The 14,180-nt window shown below is 46.3% G+C and overlaps 1 protein-coding gene across 1 annotated transcript in view; it reads left to right on the top strand.

Annotated features, from left to right (window-relative positions):
• Positions 1–14,180, top strand: part of TLL2 (tolloid like 2) — a 148,421-nt gene that overhangs the window by 63,698 nt on the left and 70,543 nt on the right. The window contains exon 3 of the mRNA XM_058543632.1: positions 7,696–7,773. Coding sequence (XP_058399615.1) covers positions 7,696–7,773 — 78 coding nt within the window. The remainder of the gene's footprint in view (positions 1–7,695; positions 7,774–14,180) is intronic.

Here is a 14,180-nt window from a genome sequence, read left to right as displayed (position 1 = left end):
TGTTTTTGTTTTTCTGCTGGAACGTTCTCCCCAGATGGATGTCTCCCTTTCATCATTTAGGTCTCAGCTCAAATGTCATCTATTCAGAGAGATCTTTCCTGGGCTCCCATCCCTCATTGCTCTATCATAAAACTGTTTTAATTTCTCCAAAGTGCTTCAACCCTCCATGGAGTGATCTTGTTGTTTACTGCTGGTTTTTATCCTCTCCACTAGAACCATGAAGGCACCATGAAGGTAGGCCTGGCCTTTGCCTGTCTTCAAAAATCCAGCACAGTGCTGCCCAAAGCAGGCACTCAACCAGTATTTATTGAATGAATGAACTAGTAATAAAGTGATTTTTAGAGTCTTGTGCTGGAGATTATTTTTTTCTTTTTCGTGAAGTAAAGCAAAGCAGTTTGATGCTAGATTTACCTCTGATAGATCAGAGCTATAAATACAGGCATTAAAAAGTCAGTAAACATGAAAGCGAAGGCTGTCCTGGGAGGGTTACTTTAGCGTGTGATGTACGTTAAAGATTTGACACCAGCCTGATCTGGAGAGAATCGCAACCTTTCCACCAATGGCTATGTGTCCTCAGTGATATCTTAACTGCTCTAAGCCTCAGTTACCCTGCATGTAAAATGGGAATAATATCCACCTCAGAGGGTAGGCTTGAGGATTAAATAGATAACATATGTGTGGTACCTGCAAATAATAAACACTTTAAAAATGATGGTTATTCTTGTGTTTAGGAATACCAAGAACCAAATAATATTAGGCTCTAAGAATGAGGGATGGAAGGAACAATTAATATAAAGTTTTGTTTTTAATTAGCATATTAATGAATATTAATTCATAGTCACTATGAATGAGCATATATTCAAGTGAGCAATATTGATCTATGGAACAAGGCTCTGACCTCTCTGCTTTGGAAAAGCCCATCCCTTTTTGCCTAGATGCCTTTGGATGTATATAGTTAATATTTCATTAATTATGGTGGAGGGGCATTGTGTGTACATCAGTGTCTCATATGATGCATATAATTAAGCCACTTTTTGTTGGGAGCGGAAGAAAATTGGGCTTTCCCAAAGAAAAGTAGCTTGCTCCCAAAGTTGCTAACAGATTGCTTCTTAATTGAACTTGGGAGGTGAATTATATGGTGAATTAGAAAAAAGAACAACTCTGAATTTAGTGAATTGTTCCATAAAGGAAACTGGGATTGAATTGCAAATGCTGGATAGAAACATTTCAGCCTGGTCCCATGCATCACGGGCCGCTGACCTCTGCCGTGTTTCAGTGAGAGCGTGAACAGGCCCGCAGCTCTCTTTTCAAGGCCTGGAGGGCTTTCTTTCCCAGAGACCAGCTGTAAGCCTGGGTTTCTTATGCAAAAGAGACATTTGAATAAACCCCCGTGACTAATGAAATCTACAAGGTCTTTGCATATCCTCTCACTGAAGAGATAATTAACCAAAGATCAAATATGGGCATATATATGTATTTTTTTTCAAATATTTTTTGTCTTGCAGTTACACCTAAGGAAAAATATATCTGCATACCCTGAATGCTCCCTCCCCCATTGCCCCCAATCTTGGTCTGCATCAGGCTGTATTTCTCTTTTCCTTGTTCTGTGATGCCTACAGCTGCAGCTATAGCCACAGTTGCACACCTGTCTTACTCATTTGCTAGCTTTTACTGAAACAGAGCAACACTTTGCATCGATTTAGACATGAGAAATGACTTTTTTAGTGTTTCATGTCTATCTCCAGCTCCATGTCTTCCATTCCTGGTGAGCTTGAGAGGAGAGAGGTCAGTTGTAAGAAAATATGAGATGAGGCTTCCTCTTAGGAGGTTCTCTGAGTAGTGATTCTCAACTTTGGCTGCACCTTAGAATCACCTGGGGAGCTTTTAAATATCCCAAGGCCCAGGCCATGCCCAGACCAATAAAATATGATCTTCTGGGGATGGGACCCAGGCATCAGTATTTTTCTAAGAAGCTTTCCAGATGATTCCAAAGTGCAGCCAAGGTTGAGAGCCGTTGTTCAAAGAATATCTATTTCCCTCCCTCCATAAAAGCTGATAAAGACAAAGTTTTCCATCAGTTAGTCTGAGTTAGATGTGATCGAGTTCTCTTTTTAAGCACTGTCTACCTGACTCATCCATCCATCCATCCATCCATCCATCCATCCATCCATCCATCCATCCATCCATCCATCCTTCCATCCATCCATCCATCCATCCATCCATCCATCCATCCATCCATCCATCCATCTATCCATCTGACCATACAACACATATTTTATTGAGGGCCTGCTATGTGCCAGGTGCAGTGCTGGGTGTTCATTTTTGGACACGACAAGGTCCATTTCTTAAAGATGGTAAAAACTAAAAGACCAGAATGAGAGATCAGCTGAGTAAACAGGAAATCCCTGTACCTTGTGATGAGGAATGTGAGTAAGTCCAGAGGGCTGTGGGAACACAGAGGAGGGAGCTTCTAACCCAAGACAAGCAATAGGGTAGCCTCCCAGAGGAAGTGATGTCCAAGCTGAGACTTGAAGGACCAATTGGATTTGGCCAGATGAAGAGATGGGTGTGGCTGAGGAAGGTGCATCAGTAAGAGGAAAATAGAAACCTAAGGTGCTGTAAGTAGCTTAGGATGGCTGAGCACAGAGTAGAAGTGGGGGAAGGAGGAGGAAGCATGGAGGCACCGGGTTGGGGAGACCAGCAGGGCCATATCACAGGGGCCTCACCAGTTGTGTTAGGAGTTAGAACTCATCCCAAGGGCAATGGGGAGACTTGCAAGGGATTTCATCAGGGGAGTGGCCAAACCGCATTAATTCCAGGTAGATCCCAGGCTCGGCTGTACTGGAAACACAAGATTTGAACTTCTGAGAAAGCCCTTCTGAGAAAAAAGACAGAGACTCCAGTCTCTTGCTGGTAAGTGTTACCGCACCAGGTCCATTTTTGCCCGCCGCCCAGAAAGCCAACCACCGAGACGATGAGATTACAGCAGAGAGAGAAGGTTTATTAATCACAAGGCAGCCAAATGAGGAAACGGGAGAATGCATCTCAAATCTGCCTCCCTGACAATAAGGACTCAGGGATATTTATGGGGCAGGGGGCAAGGTGGTCTGAAATGATTGGAGGTGAAGAGAGATGAGGTAATTGATGATCTGCGCAAGTGTAGTCAGGCTTCGTGCCTCTTCATAGACGCATGTTCACAGAATGGTGGTGTTAGCACACCCTGAGGGTGAAGTTTTAACCTCTTGATGTCAAAAGGTCGCTTATCGGACACAAATGTCTGCATGGGCTCAGTTGATGGGTTGGTGGTCTCAACCGGCCTGAAGTGGACAAGGGGTTCCAATTCCTGAAAAAAATAGCTCAAATACCCATTACCATAGTGACCCAGGCTCCAGGGAGATGTTATGAATAGGAACCTAATGGGAGTCAGATAGCATATTACCTAAACAGCACAGTTAACAATGGGTAAGTTTATCATGCAGATTTAAGTCTTCACCTTCTGTTCTGATAAGTTTCTAGGTAAGGCCATCCTCCCACTTCTTGGTACAGAGAAGAAGATACCTTTACAAATGGAGATTTCCTTTACAAATGTAAATGTCTCTTACAAAGGATAACCAGAACTAAGAATGGGTTTAGCAAGGACCCTCCCAGATACCTGGAGATGTCTGTGGTGCTGGCCTGTCCTGGGGGCTGGCCTCCCATCCCAAACTCTTTTGGTCAGTTAATGAGGGTGGGGGTCAAAGTGTCTTTCAGGCAGAGACATATTTTGAGGTGGCCAATTCCAATCTCCCATAGTTACTAGCTGCTTAATCATCAATGGCTAACTGTCGGTTTCATAAGGATGACAGAGGAGGGATTTGTGTTCTTGACAGCCTGTGGCCCCAACCTCATCACTGGCTTTGGATGTCCTCTCACAGACCTCCTGGAAAATGCCCTGGGTCTCTTGGGAATAACCAGCCTTTCCCAGGCACCCCATTTGTTCTCCTTGTTCTTTCTGGGTCTGAGGCTGAAGGAAAGGAGCTCAGGTTTAGAGAATCAGACAGGACCCACCTCCAGTTGTCACCACTACTAACCATCTCTGTACCCTCAAGACAGGCAAGTCACTTCACCTCTTGGAGCCTTGTTTCCTCATCTGTAAAATGGGGATGTTTATGGCTCTTTTGTCATTGGCTCTTTATGAGGCTAGAATTACAAAACTCAAGAGCATTTAGCACTGTTCTTAGCACATAGCAAGCACCATACTTGGCACTGAGTAAACACTGCTGCTTTCCCTCCTCCATCTACTAAGGGGCACCTGATCTCCCTCCTAACTCCAGAGCTTTTGCTCCTATTATAACCCCAAGCACCAGGGGACAAGGGAATCAGAAGTCCCCAACCCCTCCCCTTCTCTACCTGCTACAGAGCTGAATAGGAATCTCTCCCAGCCTTTGCACCTCAACCCACCTCTAGCTGACCTTGAACTTGTCTGTGCCCAGGTATCCTTACAGGTCTATTTTTTTGCTCTCCCACCCCTTTTGCAGGAGCCAAGCAAGTCTAAATTTACCAACCTTCCATACTGGGCTAGTGCTGTATGGGATCTCCTTTCAAATCCTGGCTCCTGTGTCCCCCCCTGTCCACTAGTACTAACCCTGGTCACATTCAAAGCTGGTGCAGTTACAAAGCCCTTTCGTGTCCTCTGGTGCCCATCTAGATCTCTCAGAATAAAAGCCAAAATCCTGAGGGGCCGGCCCGGTGGCGCAAGCGGTTAAGTGCGCGCGCTCCGCTGCGGTGGCCTGGGGTTCGCTGGTTCGGATCCCGGGCGCGCACCGACGCACTGCTTGGCAAGCCATGCTGTGGCGGCGTCCCATATAAAGTGGAGGAAGATGGGCACGGATGTTAGCCCAGGGCCGTCTTCCTCAGCAAAAAAAGAGGAGGATTGGCAGATGTTAGCACAGGGCTGATCTCCTCACAAAAAAAAAAAAAAAAGCCAAAATCCTGAAAATGGCCTGCAAGGCCACACATGAGCTGACTCTCCAGACCCTCCACTGCCCACCCACCTCATTGCCTACTACTTTCTCCCTTGCTCATTCCGTTTCAGTCAGACCTGCCTCCCTACTGCCAAGCACACTCCTGCCCTAGGGCCTTTGCCCCTGCTGTTCCCTCAGTTTGGAACGCCCTTCTGCAGATATCTGTAGACTCTCTCCCTCACTGTCTTCAGACTTCTGCTTTTCTACCTCACATGAAATGGCAACCCCTCATCCTCAGCATTCACTGTTCTCCTCACCCTCATTTATTTTCTTCATAGTGCTTATTAACAACTGATTTATATATTTAGTTGCCTATTTGTTTATTGTTTTCTCCCCTACCCTCCATCGGAATATAATTTCTGTGAGGTCTGGGTTGAGTTTGTTCAGTGTCGTATCCCCAGCAGCAGAAACAGCATCTGGTGTGTAACAGGTGTTGGATAAATATTTGTTGAATGAACGAGTGCCTAAACAAACCACTACCTCATTTGATCTTCACAACAGCCCATTTGACAGATGAAAGTGACTAACGCCCAAGGTCTGATCCACAGTGACACCGCATCCCAGTGCTTTGGCTTTAGGGTCTCCCTCACTCCACATATGGTGCATTCCTCTGCTGGCGAGCGATTTTCATACCATCAGGATTTCCCCTGAACTTTAGCCCGAAAGGAAATGATATCGCAGCTGGAAGAATACCCAGAGGGCCGGGAGCTGGCAGCCAATGCCCCGGCAGCTGCAGGGAGTGTGAGTGGATTCTGAGTTGGCCAGAAAGGCAGCGGAACAAGCAGGATGAAGGCATACGAAAATATCAGCGTGTGCCTGGGGCACCGCAATGTCACCATCATGAGAGGGAAAGGTGGTCTGCATGTCAGGAGTCGGGATGCAAGACCACAAGACTGTCTCCAGAGGTTGTCCGGGGCCAGAGCATTGGGTTCTGTGTTTGGAACCCTTCCTTGAGCAGTGCTGGAAGCCTGTAAGCTGGAGGGCACAAGAAAGACCATCAGCCTTCTGACCAGGAAACTGTGTCCTGAGCCTTCAGCTTCCCTTATGGGCTGGCAACCCTGAGCTAATCATTTCATGTCTCAGTTTTCTCCTCTGTAAAATAGGGTTTCACTCTGTCTGCCACAGGATGTTCTAATCAGAGCCAAAGGGGATATGGGGAAACTGCTTTGTAAACTGCAAATTTCTAAACAAATGCAGCAAATAATTTTGTGTAAATAGATTGTCCTGTAGTTGCTTTGATGTGGTTTCATATATCTAACAGTCTCTCCTGGACACAGGTTTGGTCTTCAAATCTGCTCCCTAGTGTCACTACCCATCCAGTCGCTCAGACCCCAAATGTAGGAGTCATTGGTGGCCCCTCTCAACCTAATCCATCATCCTCTCTTGTTGCTCATATCCCTAGTATGACAGGTCCCCAACATCTCTATTGCACTGTCCAGCCCGGCCCACCGCTGTCTCTCGCCTGGACCGTCACAAGTCTCCTAACCGATCACCCGGCTTTCAGTTCTGATTGCCAGAGAGATCTTGATAAAACAAATAAAAACACATCCCTCTGTCCCTCTCCCACTTTAAACCCCATACAGAGTTCCTGTACTAAAGAGAATAAAGTTAAAGGTCACAGCAAGGCCCTGCAGATCCCTCCTCCCTCTCTGCCTCGTCCCCACTCGCCTACCGCCCCACCATGTTCGGCCCCTCCACAGGCAAGCTCATCCCCGATCCAGGTCCTTGCTCCATCCTGCCTTCTGCTGGGGAGGCACTGGCCCGGATCTCTGTGTTGCTGCTCCTTATAGTCTTTTAAGTCTCCACCTGAATGTCCCCTCCCTGGAAGGGACTTCTTCCAACACCTTCTAAGCAGCTGCTCCCGGCATGCTCTACCACAGGCTGAATTTGATCTTCAGAGCATTTTCTGAACCTGCCATGATCTTATTTCTTTATTTTCGTACCTACTGTTTCTTATCTCATTTAGAATGGACGTACTCTTCTGTCTTGTTCACTGCTGGATCCCTAGCGCCTGGAACTGCACTTGGCTCACAGTGGGTCTAATAATAGTTGGTGATTGACCATGTTCCTAGTGGGGATGGATGTGAATCTGGCTTATAGAAGACGGCCACTAGCAAACGAATACGAGCATCACTGTCCTTGACTGAGGCAGTGTCTGCAGAGTCTTATTTACAAACTAAACAGAGCAATTCCTACAGGGAGACTCACCCCAAAGAGGAAGCCCGAATGCCTGTCTAGGCCAAGGCAGCAGTAACTGACCACGTCACGTATTCGGAAGCAGCACCGATGACATCTCCCTGCGGTCCACACCAGGGGACTCCAGAACGGGCAGGGTCCTGTTTGCATTTGGGCTTTCTTAGGGACGTGGAGGTGAGGAAGCTGCCTTTGGGATTTACCTGTTAACTTTCCATATTTGACTCCACGAGTCCTTGAACTGATCAAGGAGAGAAATACTTTTATAATTTGTGAATTACGTGTGTTGTTATAAAAAAGCAGGTTCTTTTTTGCCCTAGGGTCTAGAACAGGGCCTGACACATAAAGGTGCCCAGTAAACCTTCGTGGAAGAAATCTTTACTGATCCGCTGGTGATTCTGATCATCCCCCAGCTGACCAGGTTTGCTCCCTCTTCTCTTGGTGCTGATGCAAAGAGGCTGATGTGTCCTCACGTTTCTTTTCTTCTTCCTTCCTGCAGGTGGGCTTGAAGAGCAGCCATTTGAGAGTTGGCCGAACACTACAGCCATGAATACCAGCAGCGAGGAAGCTAGAAAGGGTAATGTGAGGCCCCACCAGGCCTTTGGTACTTAGTTTTTAGCTGTGGTAAATTTTCACGTAACGTAAAATTTACCATTTTAACCATTTTAATGTGTACAGTTTAGTGGCATTAAGTACCTTCACAATGTTGTGCAACCATCACCAGAACATCTTCATCTCTCCCACAGGAGACCACATACCCACTAAGCAGTCACTCCCCGTTTCCCCCTCCCCCGGCCCCTGGCTTGGGGAACCTCTTATTGAACCTTTTACGTTCTATCTTAGTGGGCTAGAAGTACAGAACTCTGTGGGCAGGAGGGAGTGTGTCCTTTTGTGGAGTGGGGTGGGCTGGCTGCCGGAGAAAGGGATAGGAGGGTGGCATTTGGTTGCTCGGGGACTGTCTGGTCTTCGGTTAAACTCCGCAGCCTGGGCTTGACTTTTCTCTGTAGCCCTTGGCTTGTGACTTGAAGCCCTGGGGCTGAGAGGAGGGATGATGAGGCTTTGGGAAGTAGGGGTCTGACAGCATAAGCGGGCATGGGAGGCAAGGAAGGAAAGTAAGGCTGGGGTGAGGGCTGGGGAGGAGGGTGTAGCCTGAGACCTCGTGGGCTGCTGGGGGCGGGGTCAGGTGAGGTTATGGCTCTGTGGGCGGGGCCCCCTATCAGCAGGTGCCTGCCTTGAAGTACCACCACTGCCTGTCTGCCCGCCAACGCTCACACGTGTGCACTCTCCCGGTTCTAAGAGATTGTAGCCTGGAGATGACAGGAAGACGTCTCACTGGAAGCACCTCGCTTTTGAAGAAGGTTTTCCGGTTCAGCAGCCGTGCGGGGGCAGACAGGCTGCTGGGCTTCTGTTTGGCCTGCATCCTGTGGGAATCAGGGCTCGCTGCCGGCAGTGGCGTTTCTTCTGCATAAAATTAACACAGAGCAAAAGGAGTCATTTTTTTTTTTAAACAATTTTTATCTATCCTTTTGTTCTACAGATAAGGACCAAAATTCTTTTTTTTTTTTTTGTGAGGAAGATCAGCCCTGAGCTAACATCCGTGCCAAATCTCTTTTTGCTGAGGAAGACCGGCTCTGAGCTGACATCTATTGCCAATAGGAATCCTTTTTAAATGCCAGAATTCTATGTTTCAGGGATGCCTATTTAGGAAATAGAAATCATTATTTTCTTTATGTTTTTGCTTTAATGTTATTTTATATTTTACACATACACGTGCATATATGTAATTTCATATGAATGCATAAATGTCGTGATATGATCACATACTTTTTTTAGTGTTGTCTTTTTTTTTCTTTTCTCTTTAATTTGGCTACCTCCTTCACTTCTTTTTTCCACATACCACCCCTCTGCCATTTCCCAGGTAATGCATGCTAATGATTTTGTATGCACCCTTCCATATTTTTCTCCATGCACGTATATTCCCATGTACACTTAGGTAGAGATATACACATATACGTACATGAACATACATATAAACATGTATACAGATATAAACTTTGTCATTTTTTTAAAAATGGGATCATATTCGATACATGGGTTTTATGCATCATGCTTTTCTCACTCATTAGTACCTCATGGGAAACCCCTCCAAGGCATTTGTTATAACTTCAATTTATTCTTTTGAACAGTTGCAAAATATTCCTGATATGGATGGACCATAATTTACTCAGTTGTTCCCTTATTGATTAACATTTGCTTCACTTCGAGTTTTTGCCATCATGAACAATGCTGCAGTAAACAGTCCTGAACACAGATCCTTACACACCTAGTATGTTGTTTGTGTGTGTGTGTGTGTGTGTGTGTGTGTGTGTGTGTGAGGAAGACTGGCCCTGAGCTAACGTCTGTTGCCAATCCTCCTCTTTTTTTGCTGGGGAAGACCGGCTCTGAGCTAACATCCATGTCCATCTTCCTCCATTTTGTGTGTGGGATGCCTGCCACAGCATGGCTTGATGAGCGCTGCATCGGTCCACGCCTGAGATTTGAACCTGTGAGCCCCGGGCCACCGAAGCGGGGCTCGTGAACTTAACCACTACGCCACCAGGCCAGCCCCACTAGTATGTTTTTAATACATGTTGCCAGAATGCCTTTCAAGAGGTATAACCATTCACATTTGCATGGCAACTTATATGTTGCCCCTTTTGCCATATCCTCTCTAGAACTAGGCATTATCAGTGTTTTTAATGATGTAAACAATAGCTTATTCTTGCTCAATTTATATTTCTCTTACTGCTGGTGACTTTGAGCATCTTTCCCTACTTTTGCCAGTGATGTGGGAGTGCACTTCTGTGATTCCTCTCTGCCCATTTTTCTACTGGGTTGCTGACCCCCCTCTTATCAATTTGACCTCTTTAGAGAGAGGCAGCTTCTTTAGCTCCCACTCTCCACCACCCCATTTGACAAACCAGCATTTGTTTCTGAGTTATGCAACATGTTGCTGGACCCTGTGCAGGGCCCCCTTTAAAATCTGTATTTTTCTGCTTTGCTTTGTCAAAAGTATTTTGACTTATGCGTTTTCAGGCTCCTCAGACATCTGGTGAACTCAGTGGCACTTCATTTTGGCCACAGATGACTGGAACTTAGTGGTAAAAATAGAGCACAGAGTGTGGGGATGAAACCAGAGAGGTTTGTCGTCGATGTAGATATCATATCTAATTTTTCCTTCTTGATTTAAGTGATTTATTGTTGCATAAAAACCACTCCAAACTTAGTGAATTCAAACAGTGATTTGTTGCTTTTCATGATTCTGTGGGTTGACTGGGACTCAGTGGGGTGGTTCTTTGGCTAACATCAGCTGGGGTCACTCACTCGATTGCATTCATTTATCAGCTAGGCTGGGCTGGGAGGTCCAAAAAAACCTTTAGTCACATATATGGTGCCTAAGTTGCCTCCATGAGGCTCGTCTCTCCACATAGATTTTCACCATTTAGTTGTCTAACCTGAGACTTTTTTTACAGCATGGCGGCTGTCTTCCCAGAGGGAGGAAGCAGAAACCACCAGTCTGCTTAAGGACTGGACTCAGAACTCCCAGAATGCTACTTCTGCCACATTCTATTGGTCCAAACAAGCCAAAAGGCCAGCCCATGTTCAAGAAGATTCAAAACAGATTCCACCCCTTAATGTGAGAAGTGGCATGAGCTCACAAGGATGAGAGCTGAGGCCATATCTGGAGACCATCTACTGCATTCCCTCATTGCATCTTTCCTGCTCATCAGCAATGGACATTGTCAGGGTTTTTAATATTTACTAGTTTGCTGGGTGTAAAATGACCCAATCAATTAAACTTGGACAGTCAGACACACTTGGGTTTGTATCCCAGCTCAGCCACTTAGTAGCTATGACCTTGGATAAGTTATCTAACTCCTCATATGAGGCTTGGAGAGAATTAGAAATAATATTTATGCAAAGTGCATAGCCAGGTGCGTGGAACTTAAGAGGTGCTCATTGAATGCAGCTCCTCCACTTCTTCCTCTCCACCTCTAAGAATTATATTATCCAGCATTGGAAGTGCATTGTCCACCTCTGGACTGAGATTCCACAGCTGTTCAACAGCTGCACAGAAACACAATTAAGGAGGACAGGAAAGAATAAGGCTGCTGCAGCTCATTAAAATTCTGCCTCTGGTTGGGTTGTGCACAGTACCCACACTGCAATAAGAGGTCTTTCTGGGCTTTTTAAGGAGGACGATGATAGCACCCCCTCACTCATCACGCCTCCCACCCTTAATGCTGGCTAAATCCATAGTCTGCAGTCCCTCAAATGACCCTGGTTTGTTTGAAGAGGATAATGTCAAGGCTAGGCCAATCCCTCCACTCTGTATTACAGCAGCAGATGAGCAGGTCTTTAAGCTCCAGAGAAGCCCAGGAGGCAGGAGACCCCAAAAGTGAGCAGGGGCCAGGCTGTTCTAGCCTATCCCTCCAGCCTTCCGATCCGTCCCCCCAGGACACTGTCAGGCGCCAGCCTATGTGCCTCTTGTTTTTGTTTGAATTAAAGATAAGACAAGTTGTGTCAGTCTCAGATTCTCCTTTAATCACAACCCGCCCCCCTTCCACTACTCCCAGAAAAACAGACTGTCCAAGCAGGAGAAAGGATCTGAGGGAAGCCCCGGCCTGCTGGCTTCAGCAGCGGGTTTATTTCCTGGCATTATGTGGCTCCCTTCAGCCCTGACGGTGGGGATTTGTGCTTCCAGCTTTGGGGAGGGCTGGGGGGCTCAGAGAATCACTCACTCAGCATCCCCCTGCCAGACTGTTTGGTCTGAGGAGCCTCCCTCCCCTGGAGATGAGAGCTCAGCATGCATTTCAGGGCTGATAATGGAGTTAATGAAATGGAGTGTGTAACTGCTCCACGAATGAAGCTGTGACTGTTTTTGATAGAGCCTGATTTCCAGAACCATATTCATAAAAGAGAATGGACCTTTCACTTTCAGAACAGTCCCTAAGGGCTTTGTGCTGAAGAAAATAATAATGGAATCTGATTGGCACCAGAGAACAGGGATCCCACAAACTTGAATGCAAAGCATCACTCAGCACCGAACCCTTGAATGTCACTAACGTCAGTGTGTCTGGGAGTAACCACTGAACCTAACTTTAGGCTTTCCTTCTAGCCTGTCCCCAAATGCAGACCGTGATAGTGATCACTGCAGCTCACACAGAGCTGTTCCTATGGCAAGTGTTTGACATTCATTACCTGGTTCAATGGCCACACACCACCATGCAGCAGTAAGGCTCAGGGGGAGAATGGCTTGTCTAAGGCCACAGCGAAGGGCAGTGTTTATCTTGAGCATAAGTCCTCCTGACCCCAAACCCCTTGCTCTTAACCTTTAGGCTATATCTGTGGTTCTCAAACTTCCCTATGCTTTGGAATGACCTGAGGAGCTTTAAAAAATGACAGATGCTTCGACTCCTCTATGACCAATTGAGTCACAATCTCAGGGCAGAAGGGCAAACACCAGAAATTTTTCAAAGCTCCCTATTTGATTCAAATGCACAGTCAGGTTTGAGAACCATTGGACAGAATAATCCACAGCCTCCTTTTTCACGGGGGCTGCTCTTTCTGCTTCCAGGATTGCCGCAGGCAAGGTGCGAATTTGCCCATTAGCCATGGGGTCAGGGTTATGCAGATGGCTGGACTGTCAGAGTGTTTACTTCCAGTGTGGGAGTGACCAGTTGACTAATTGAAAATTCTCAGTTACTCGCTTGAGAAGGCTGGGTCAGGCCTGTTTCTGTTTATGACACGGCTGTGCCTTCAGCTAGAAATGGAACATTGAATAGCTACAGCCGCTCCGCTTTTTCACAGAGGACAGGGTCCACTCCCAGAGCCAGAGAATTTAAATGGACTTTATCCCCCAGCCCACCCCGCCCCCAACATGTTAAAGCCTTTCAGACGCCCCTGAGCTCCTCTTCAAATGCAGGACCCTTGGCCACGATATATAATTACATCCTTCTATTTGGACTCTGATTCCAGATAGTAGTAATCCAAGAAAATCTAATAATGACAGTTGCATTAAGATCCTTCTTCCAGGCTAAGCAGAACATCTGTTTAGACATATTTTTAATCGGCAAATGCTTCCTGTGTTGAGTCCTCGGCAAATTAAATTTCTCACTGGACCGAAGGGGAAGCTGTCATTCAATAACCCGTCTCTGGAAATTACACCCCAGTCTCTTTCCAGGTGCACTTAAGATTTTCCCATGCTGACTCGGCTGCATACCGGCCCTAACAACACTGGGTCACAAGTATGTATAGTGCAGCTTGTCTGAGAAACATGGGATGTCATGTTATTCCCTCAAATAAAGTATTTCTGCCCGTTCTCCAAAGGAGAGTTGGCGACAGAGGAAAATTAAGAGACTTGTTGAAAACCATATGGAGAATAAATAACAAACTTCCACTTGCTACATTGCTGCCTGTGATTACTTAAGATGTGATGATTCTCAGGGTTTAAACACTAAGGGCTTCAGGGCTGCCAACATTTTGGAGAGGTTTCCGTGGCAGAATTGTTTGGACTGTTGGGCTGTTTATTTTTAGAATAACTCATCCATTCTTTGATTAATTCATTCGAAATACAAAAGCACTGAATGCCTACCACCAACCAGCCACTGTGCTGGATGTGAGTAGAGTGGTGAACAAGCCAGCCTCAGTTCCTGCCCCCATGGAGCTTCCAGTCTGCTGGGGAACTCACATTTGAAATCTGGTTGCAATTTGTCATCTAGGGCTGGGATAGCAAAGGAGAATATCTGTAGAGGCCGAGCAGGTATGTCAGTGGGTGAAGTGGACTGGATGAGACAATGTGAAATGAGAGGGAGATTCCAGCAACTGGGAAAGCACGTGCCCTGACTATGGGGAGCAGGTGCTGGTTAACTCCATGGGTGGGTTGTAAATGACGGAAGAGGGGCCCACTGTTGCCAGATTTTTCCATTTTAAATGAAAAACTAG

The sequence above is a fragment of the Diceros bicornis genome, chromosome 6, assembly GCF_020826845.1.
Source record: "Diceros bicornis minor isolate mBicDic1 chromosome 6, mDicBic1.mat.cur, whole genome shotgun sequence".
Lineage (NCBI taxonomy): Eukaryota > Metazoa > Chordata > Mammalia > Perissodactyla > Rhinocerotidae > Diceros > Diceros bicornis.
This window is presented reverse-complemented; position numbering and strand designations above follow the sequence as displayed.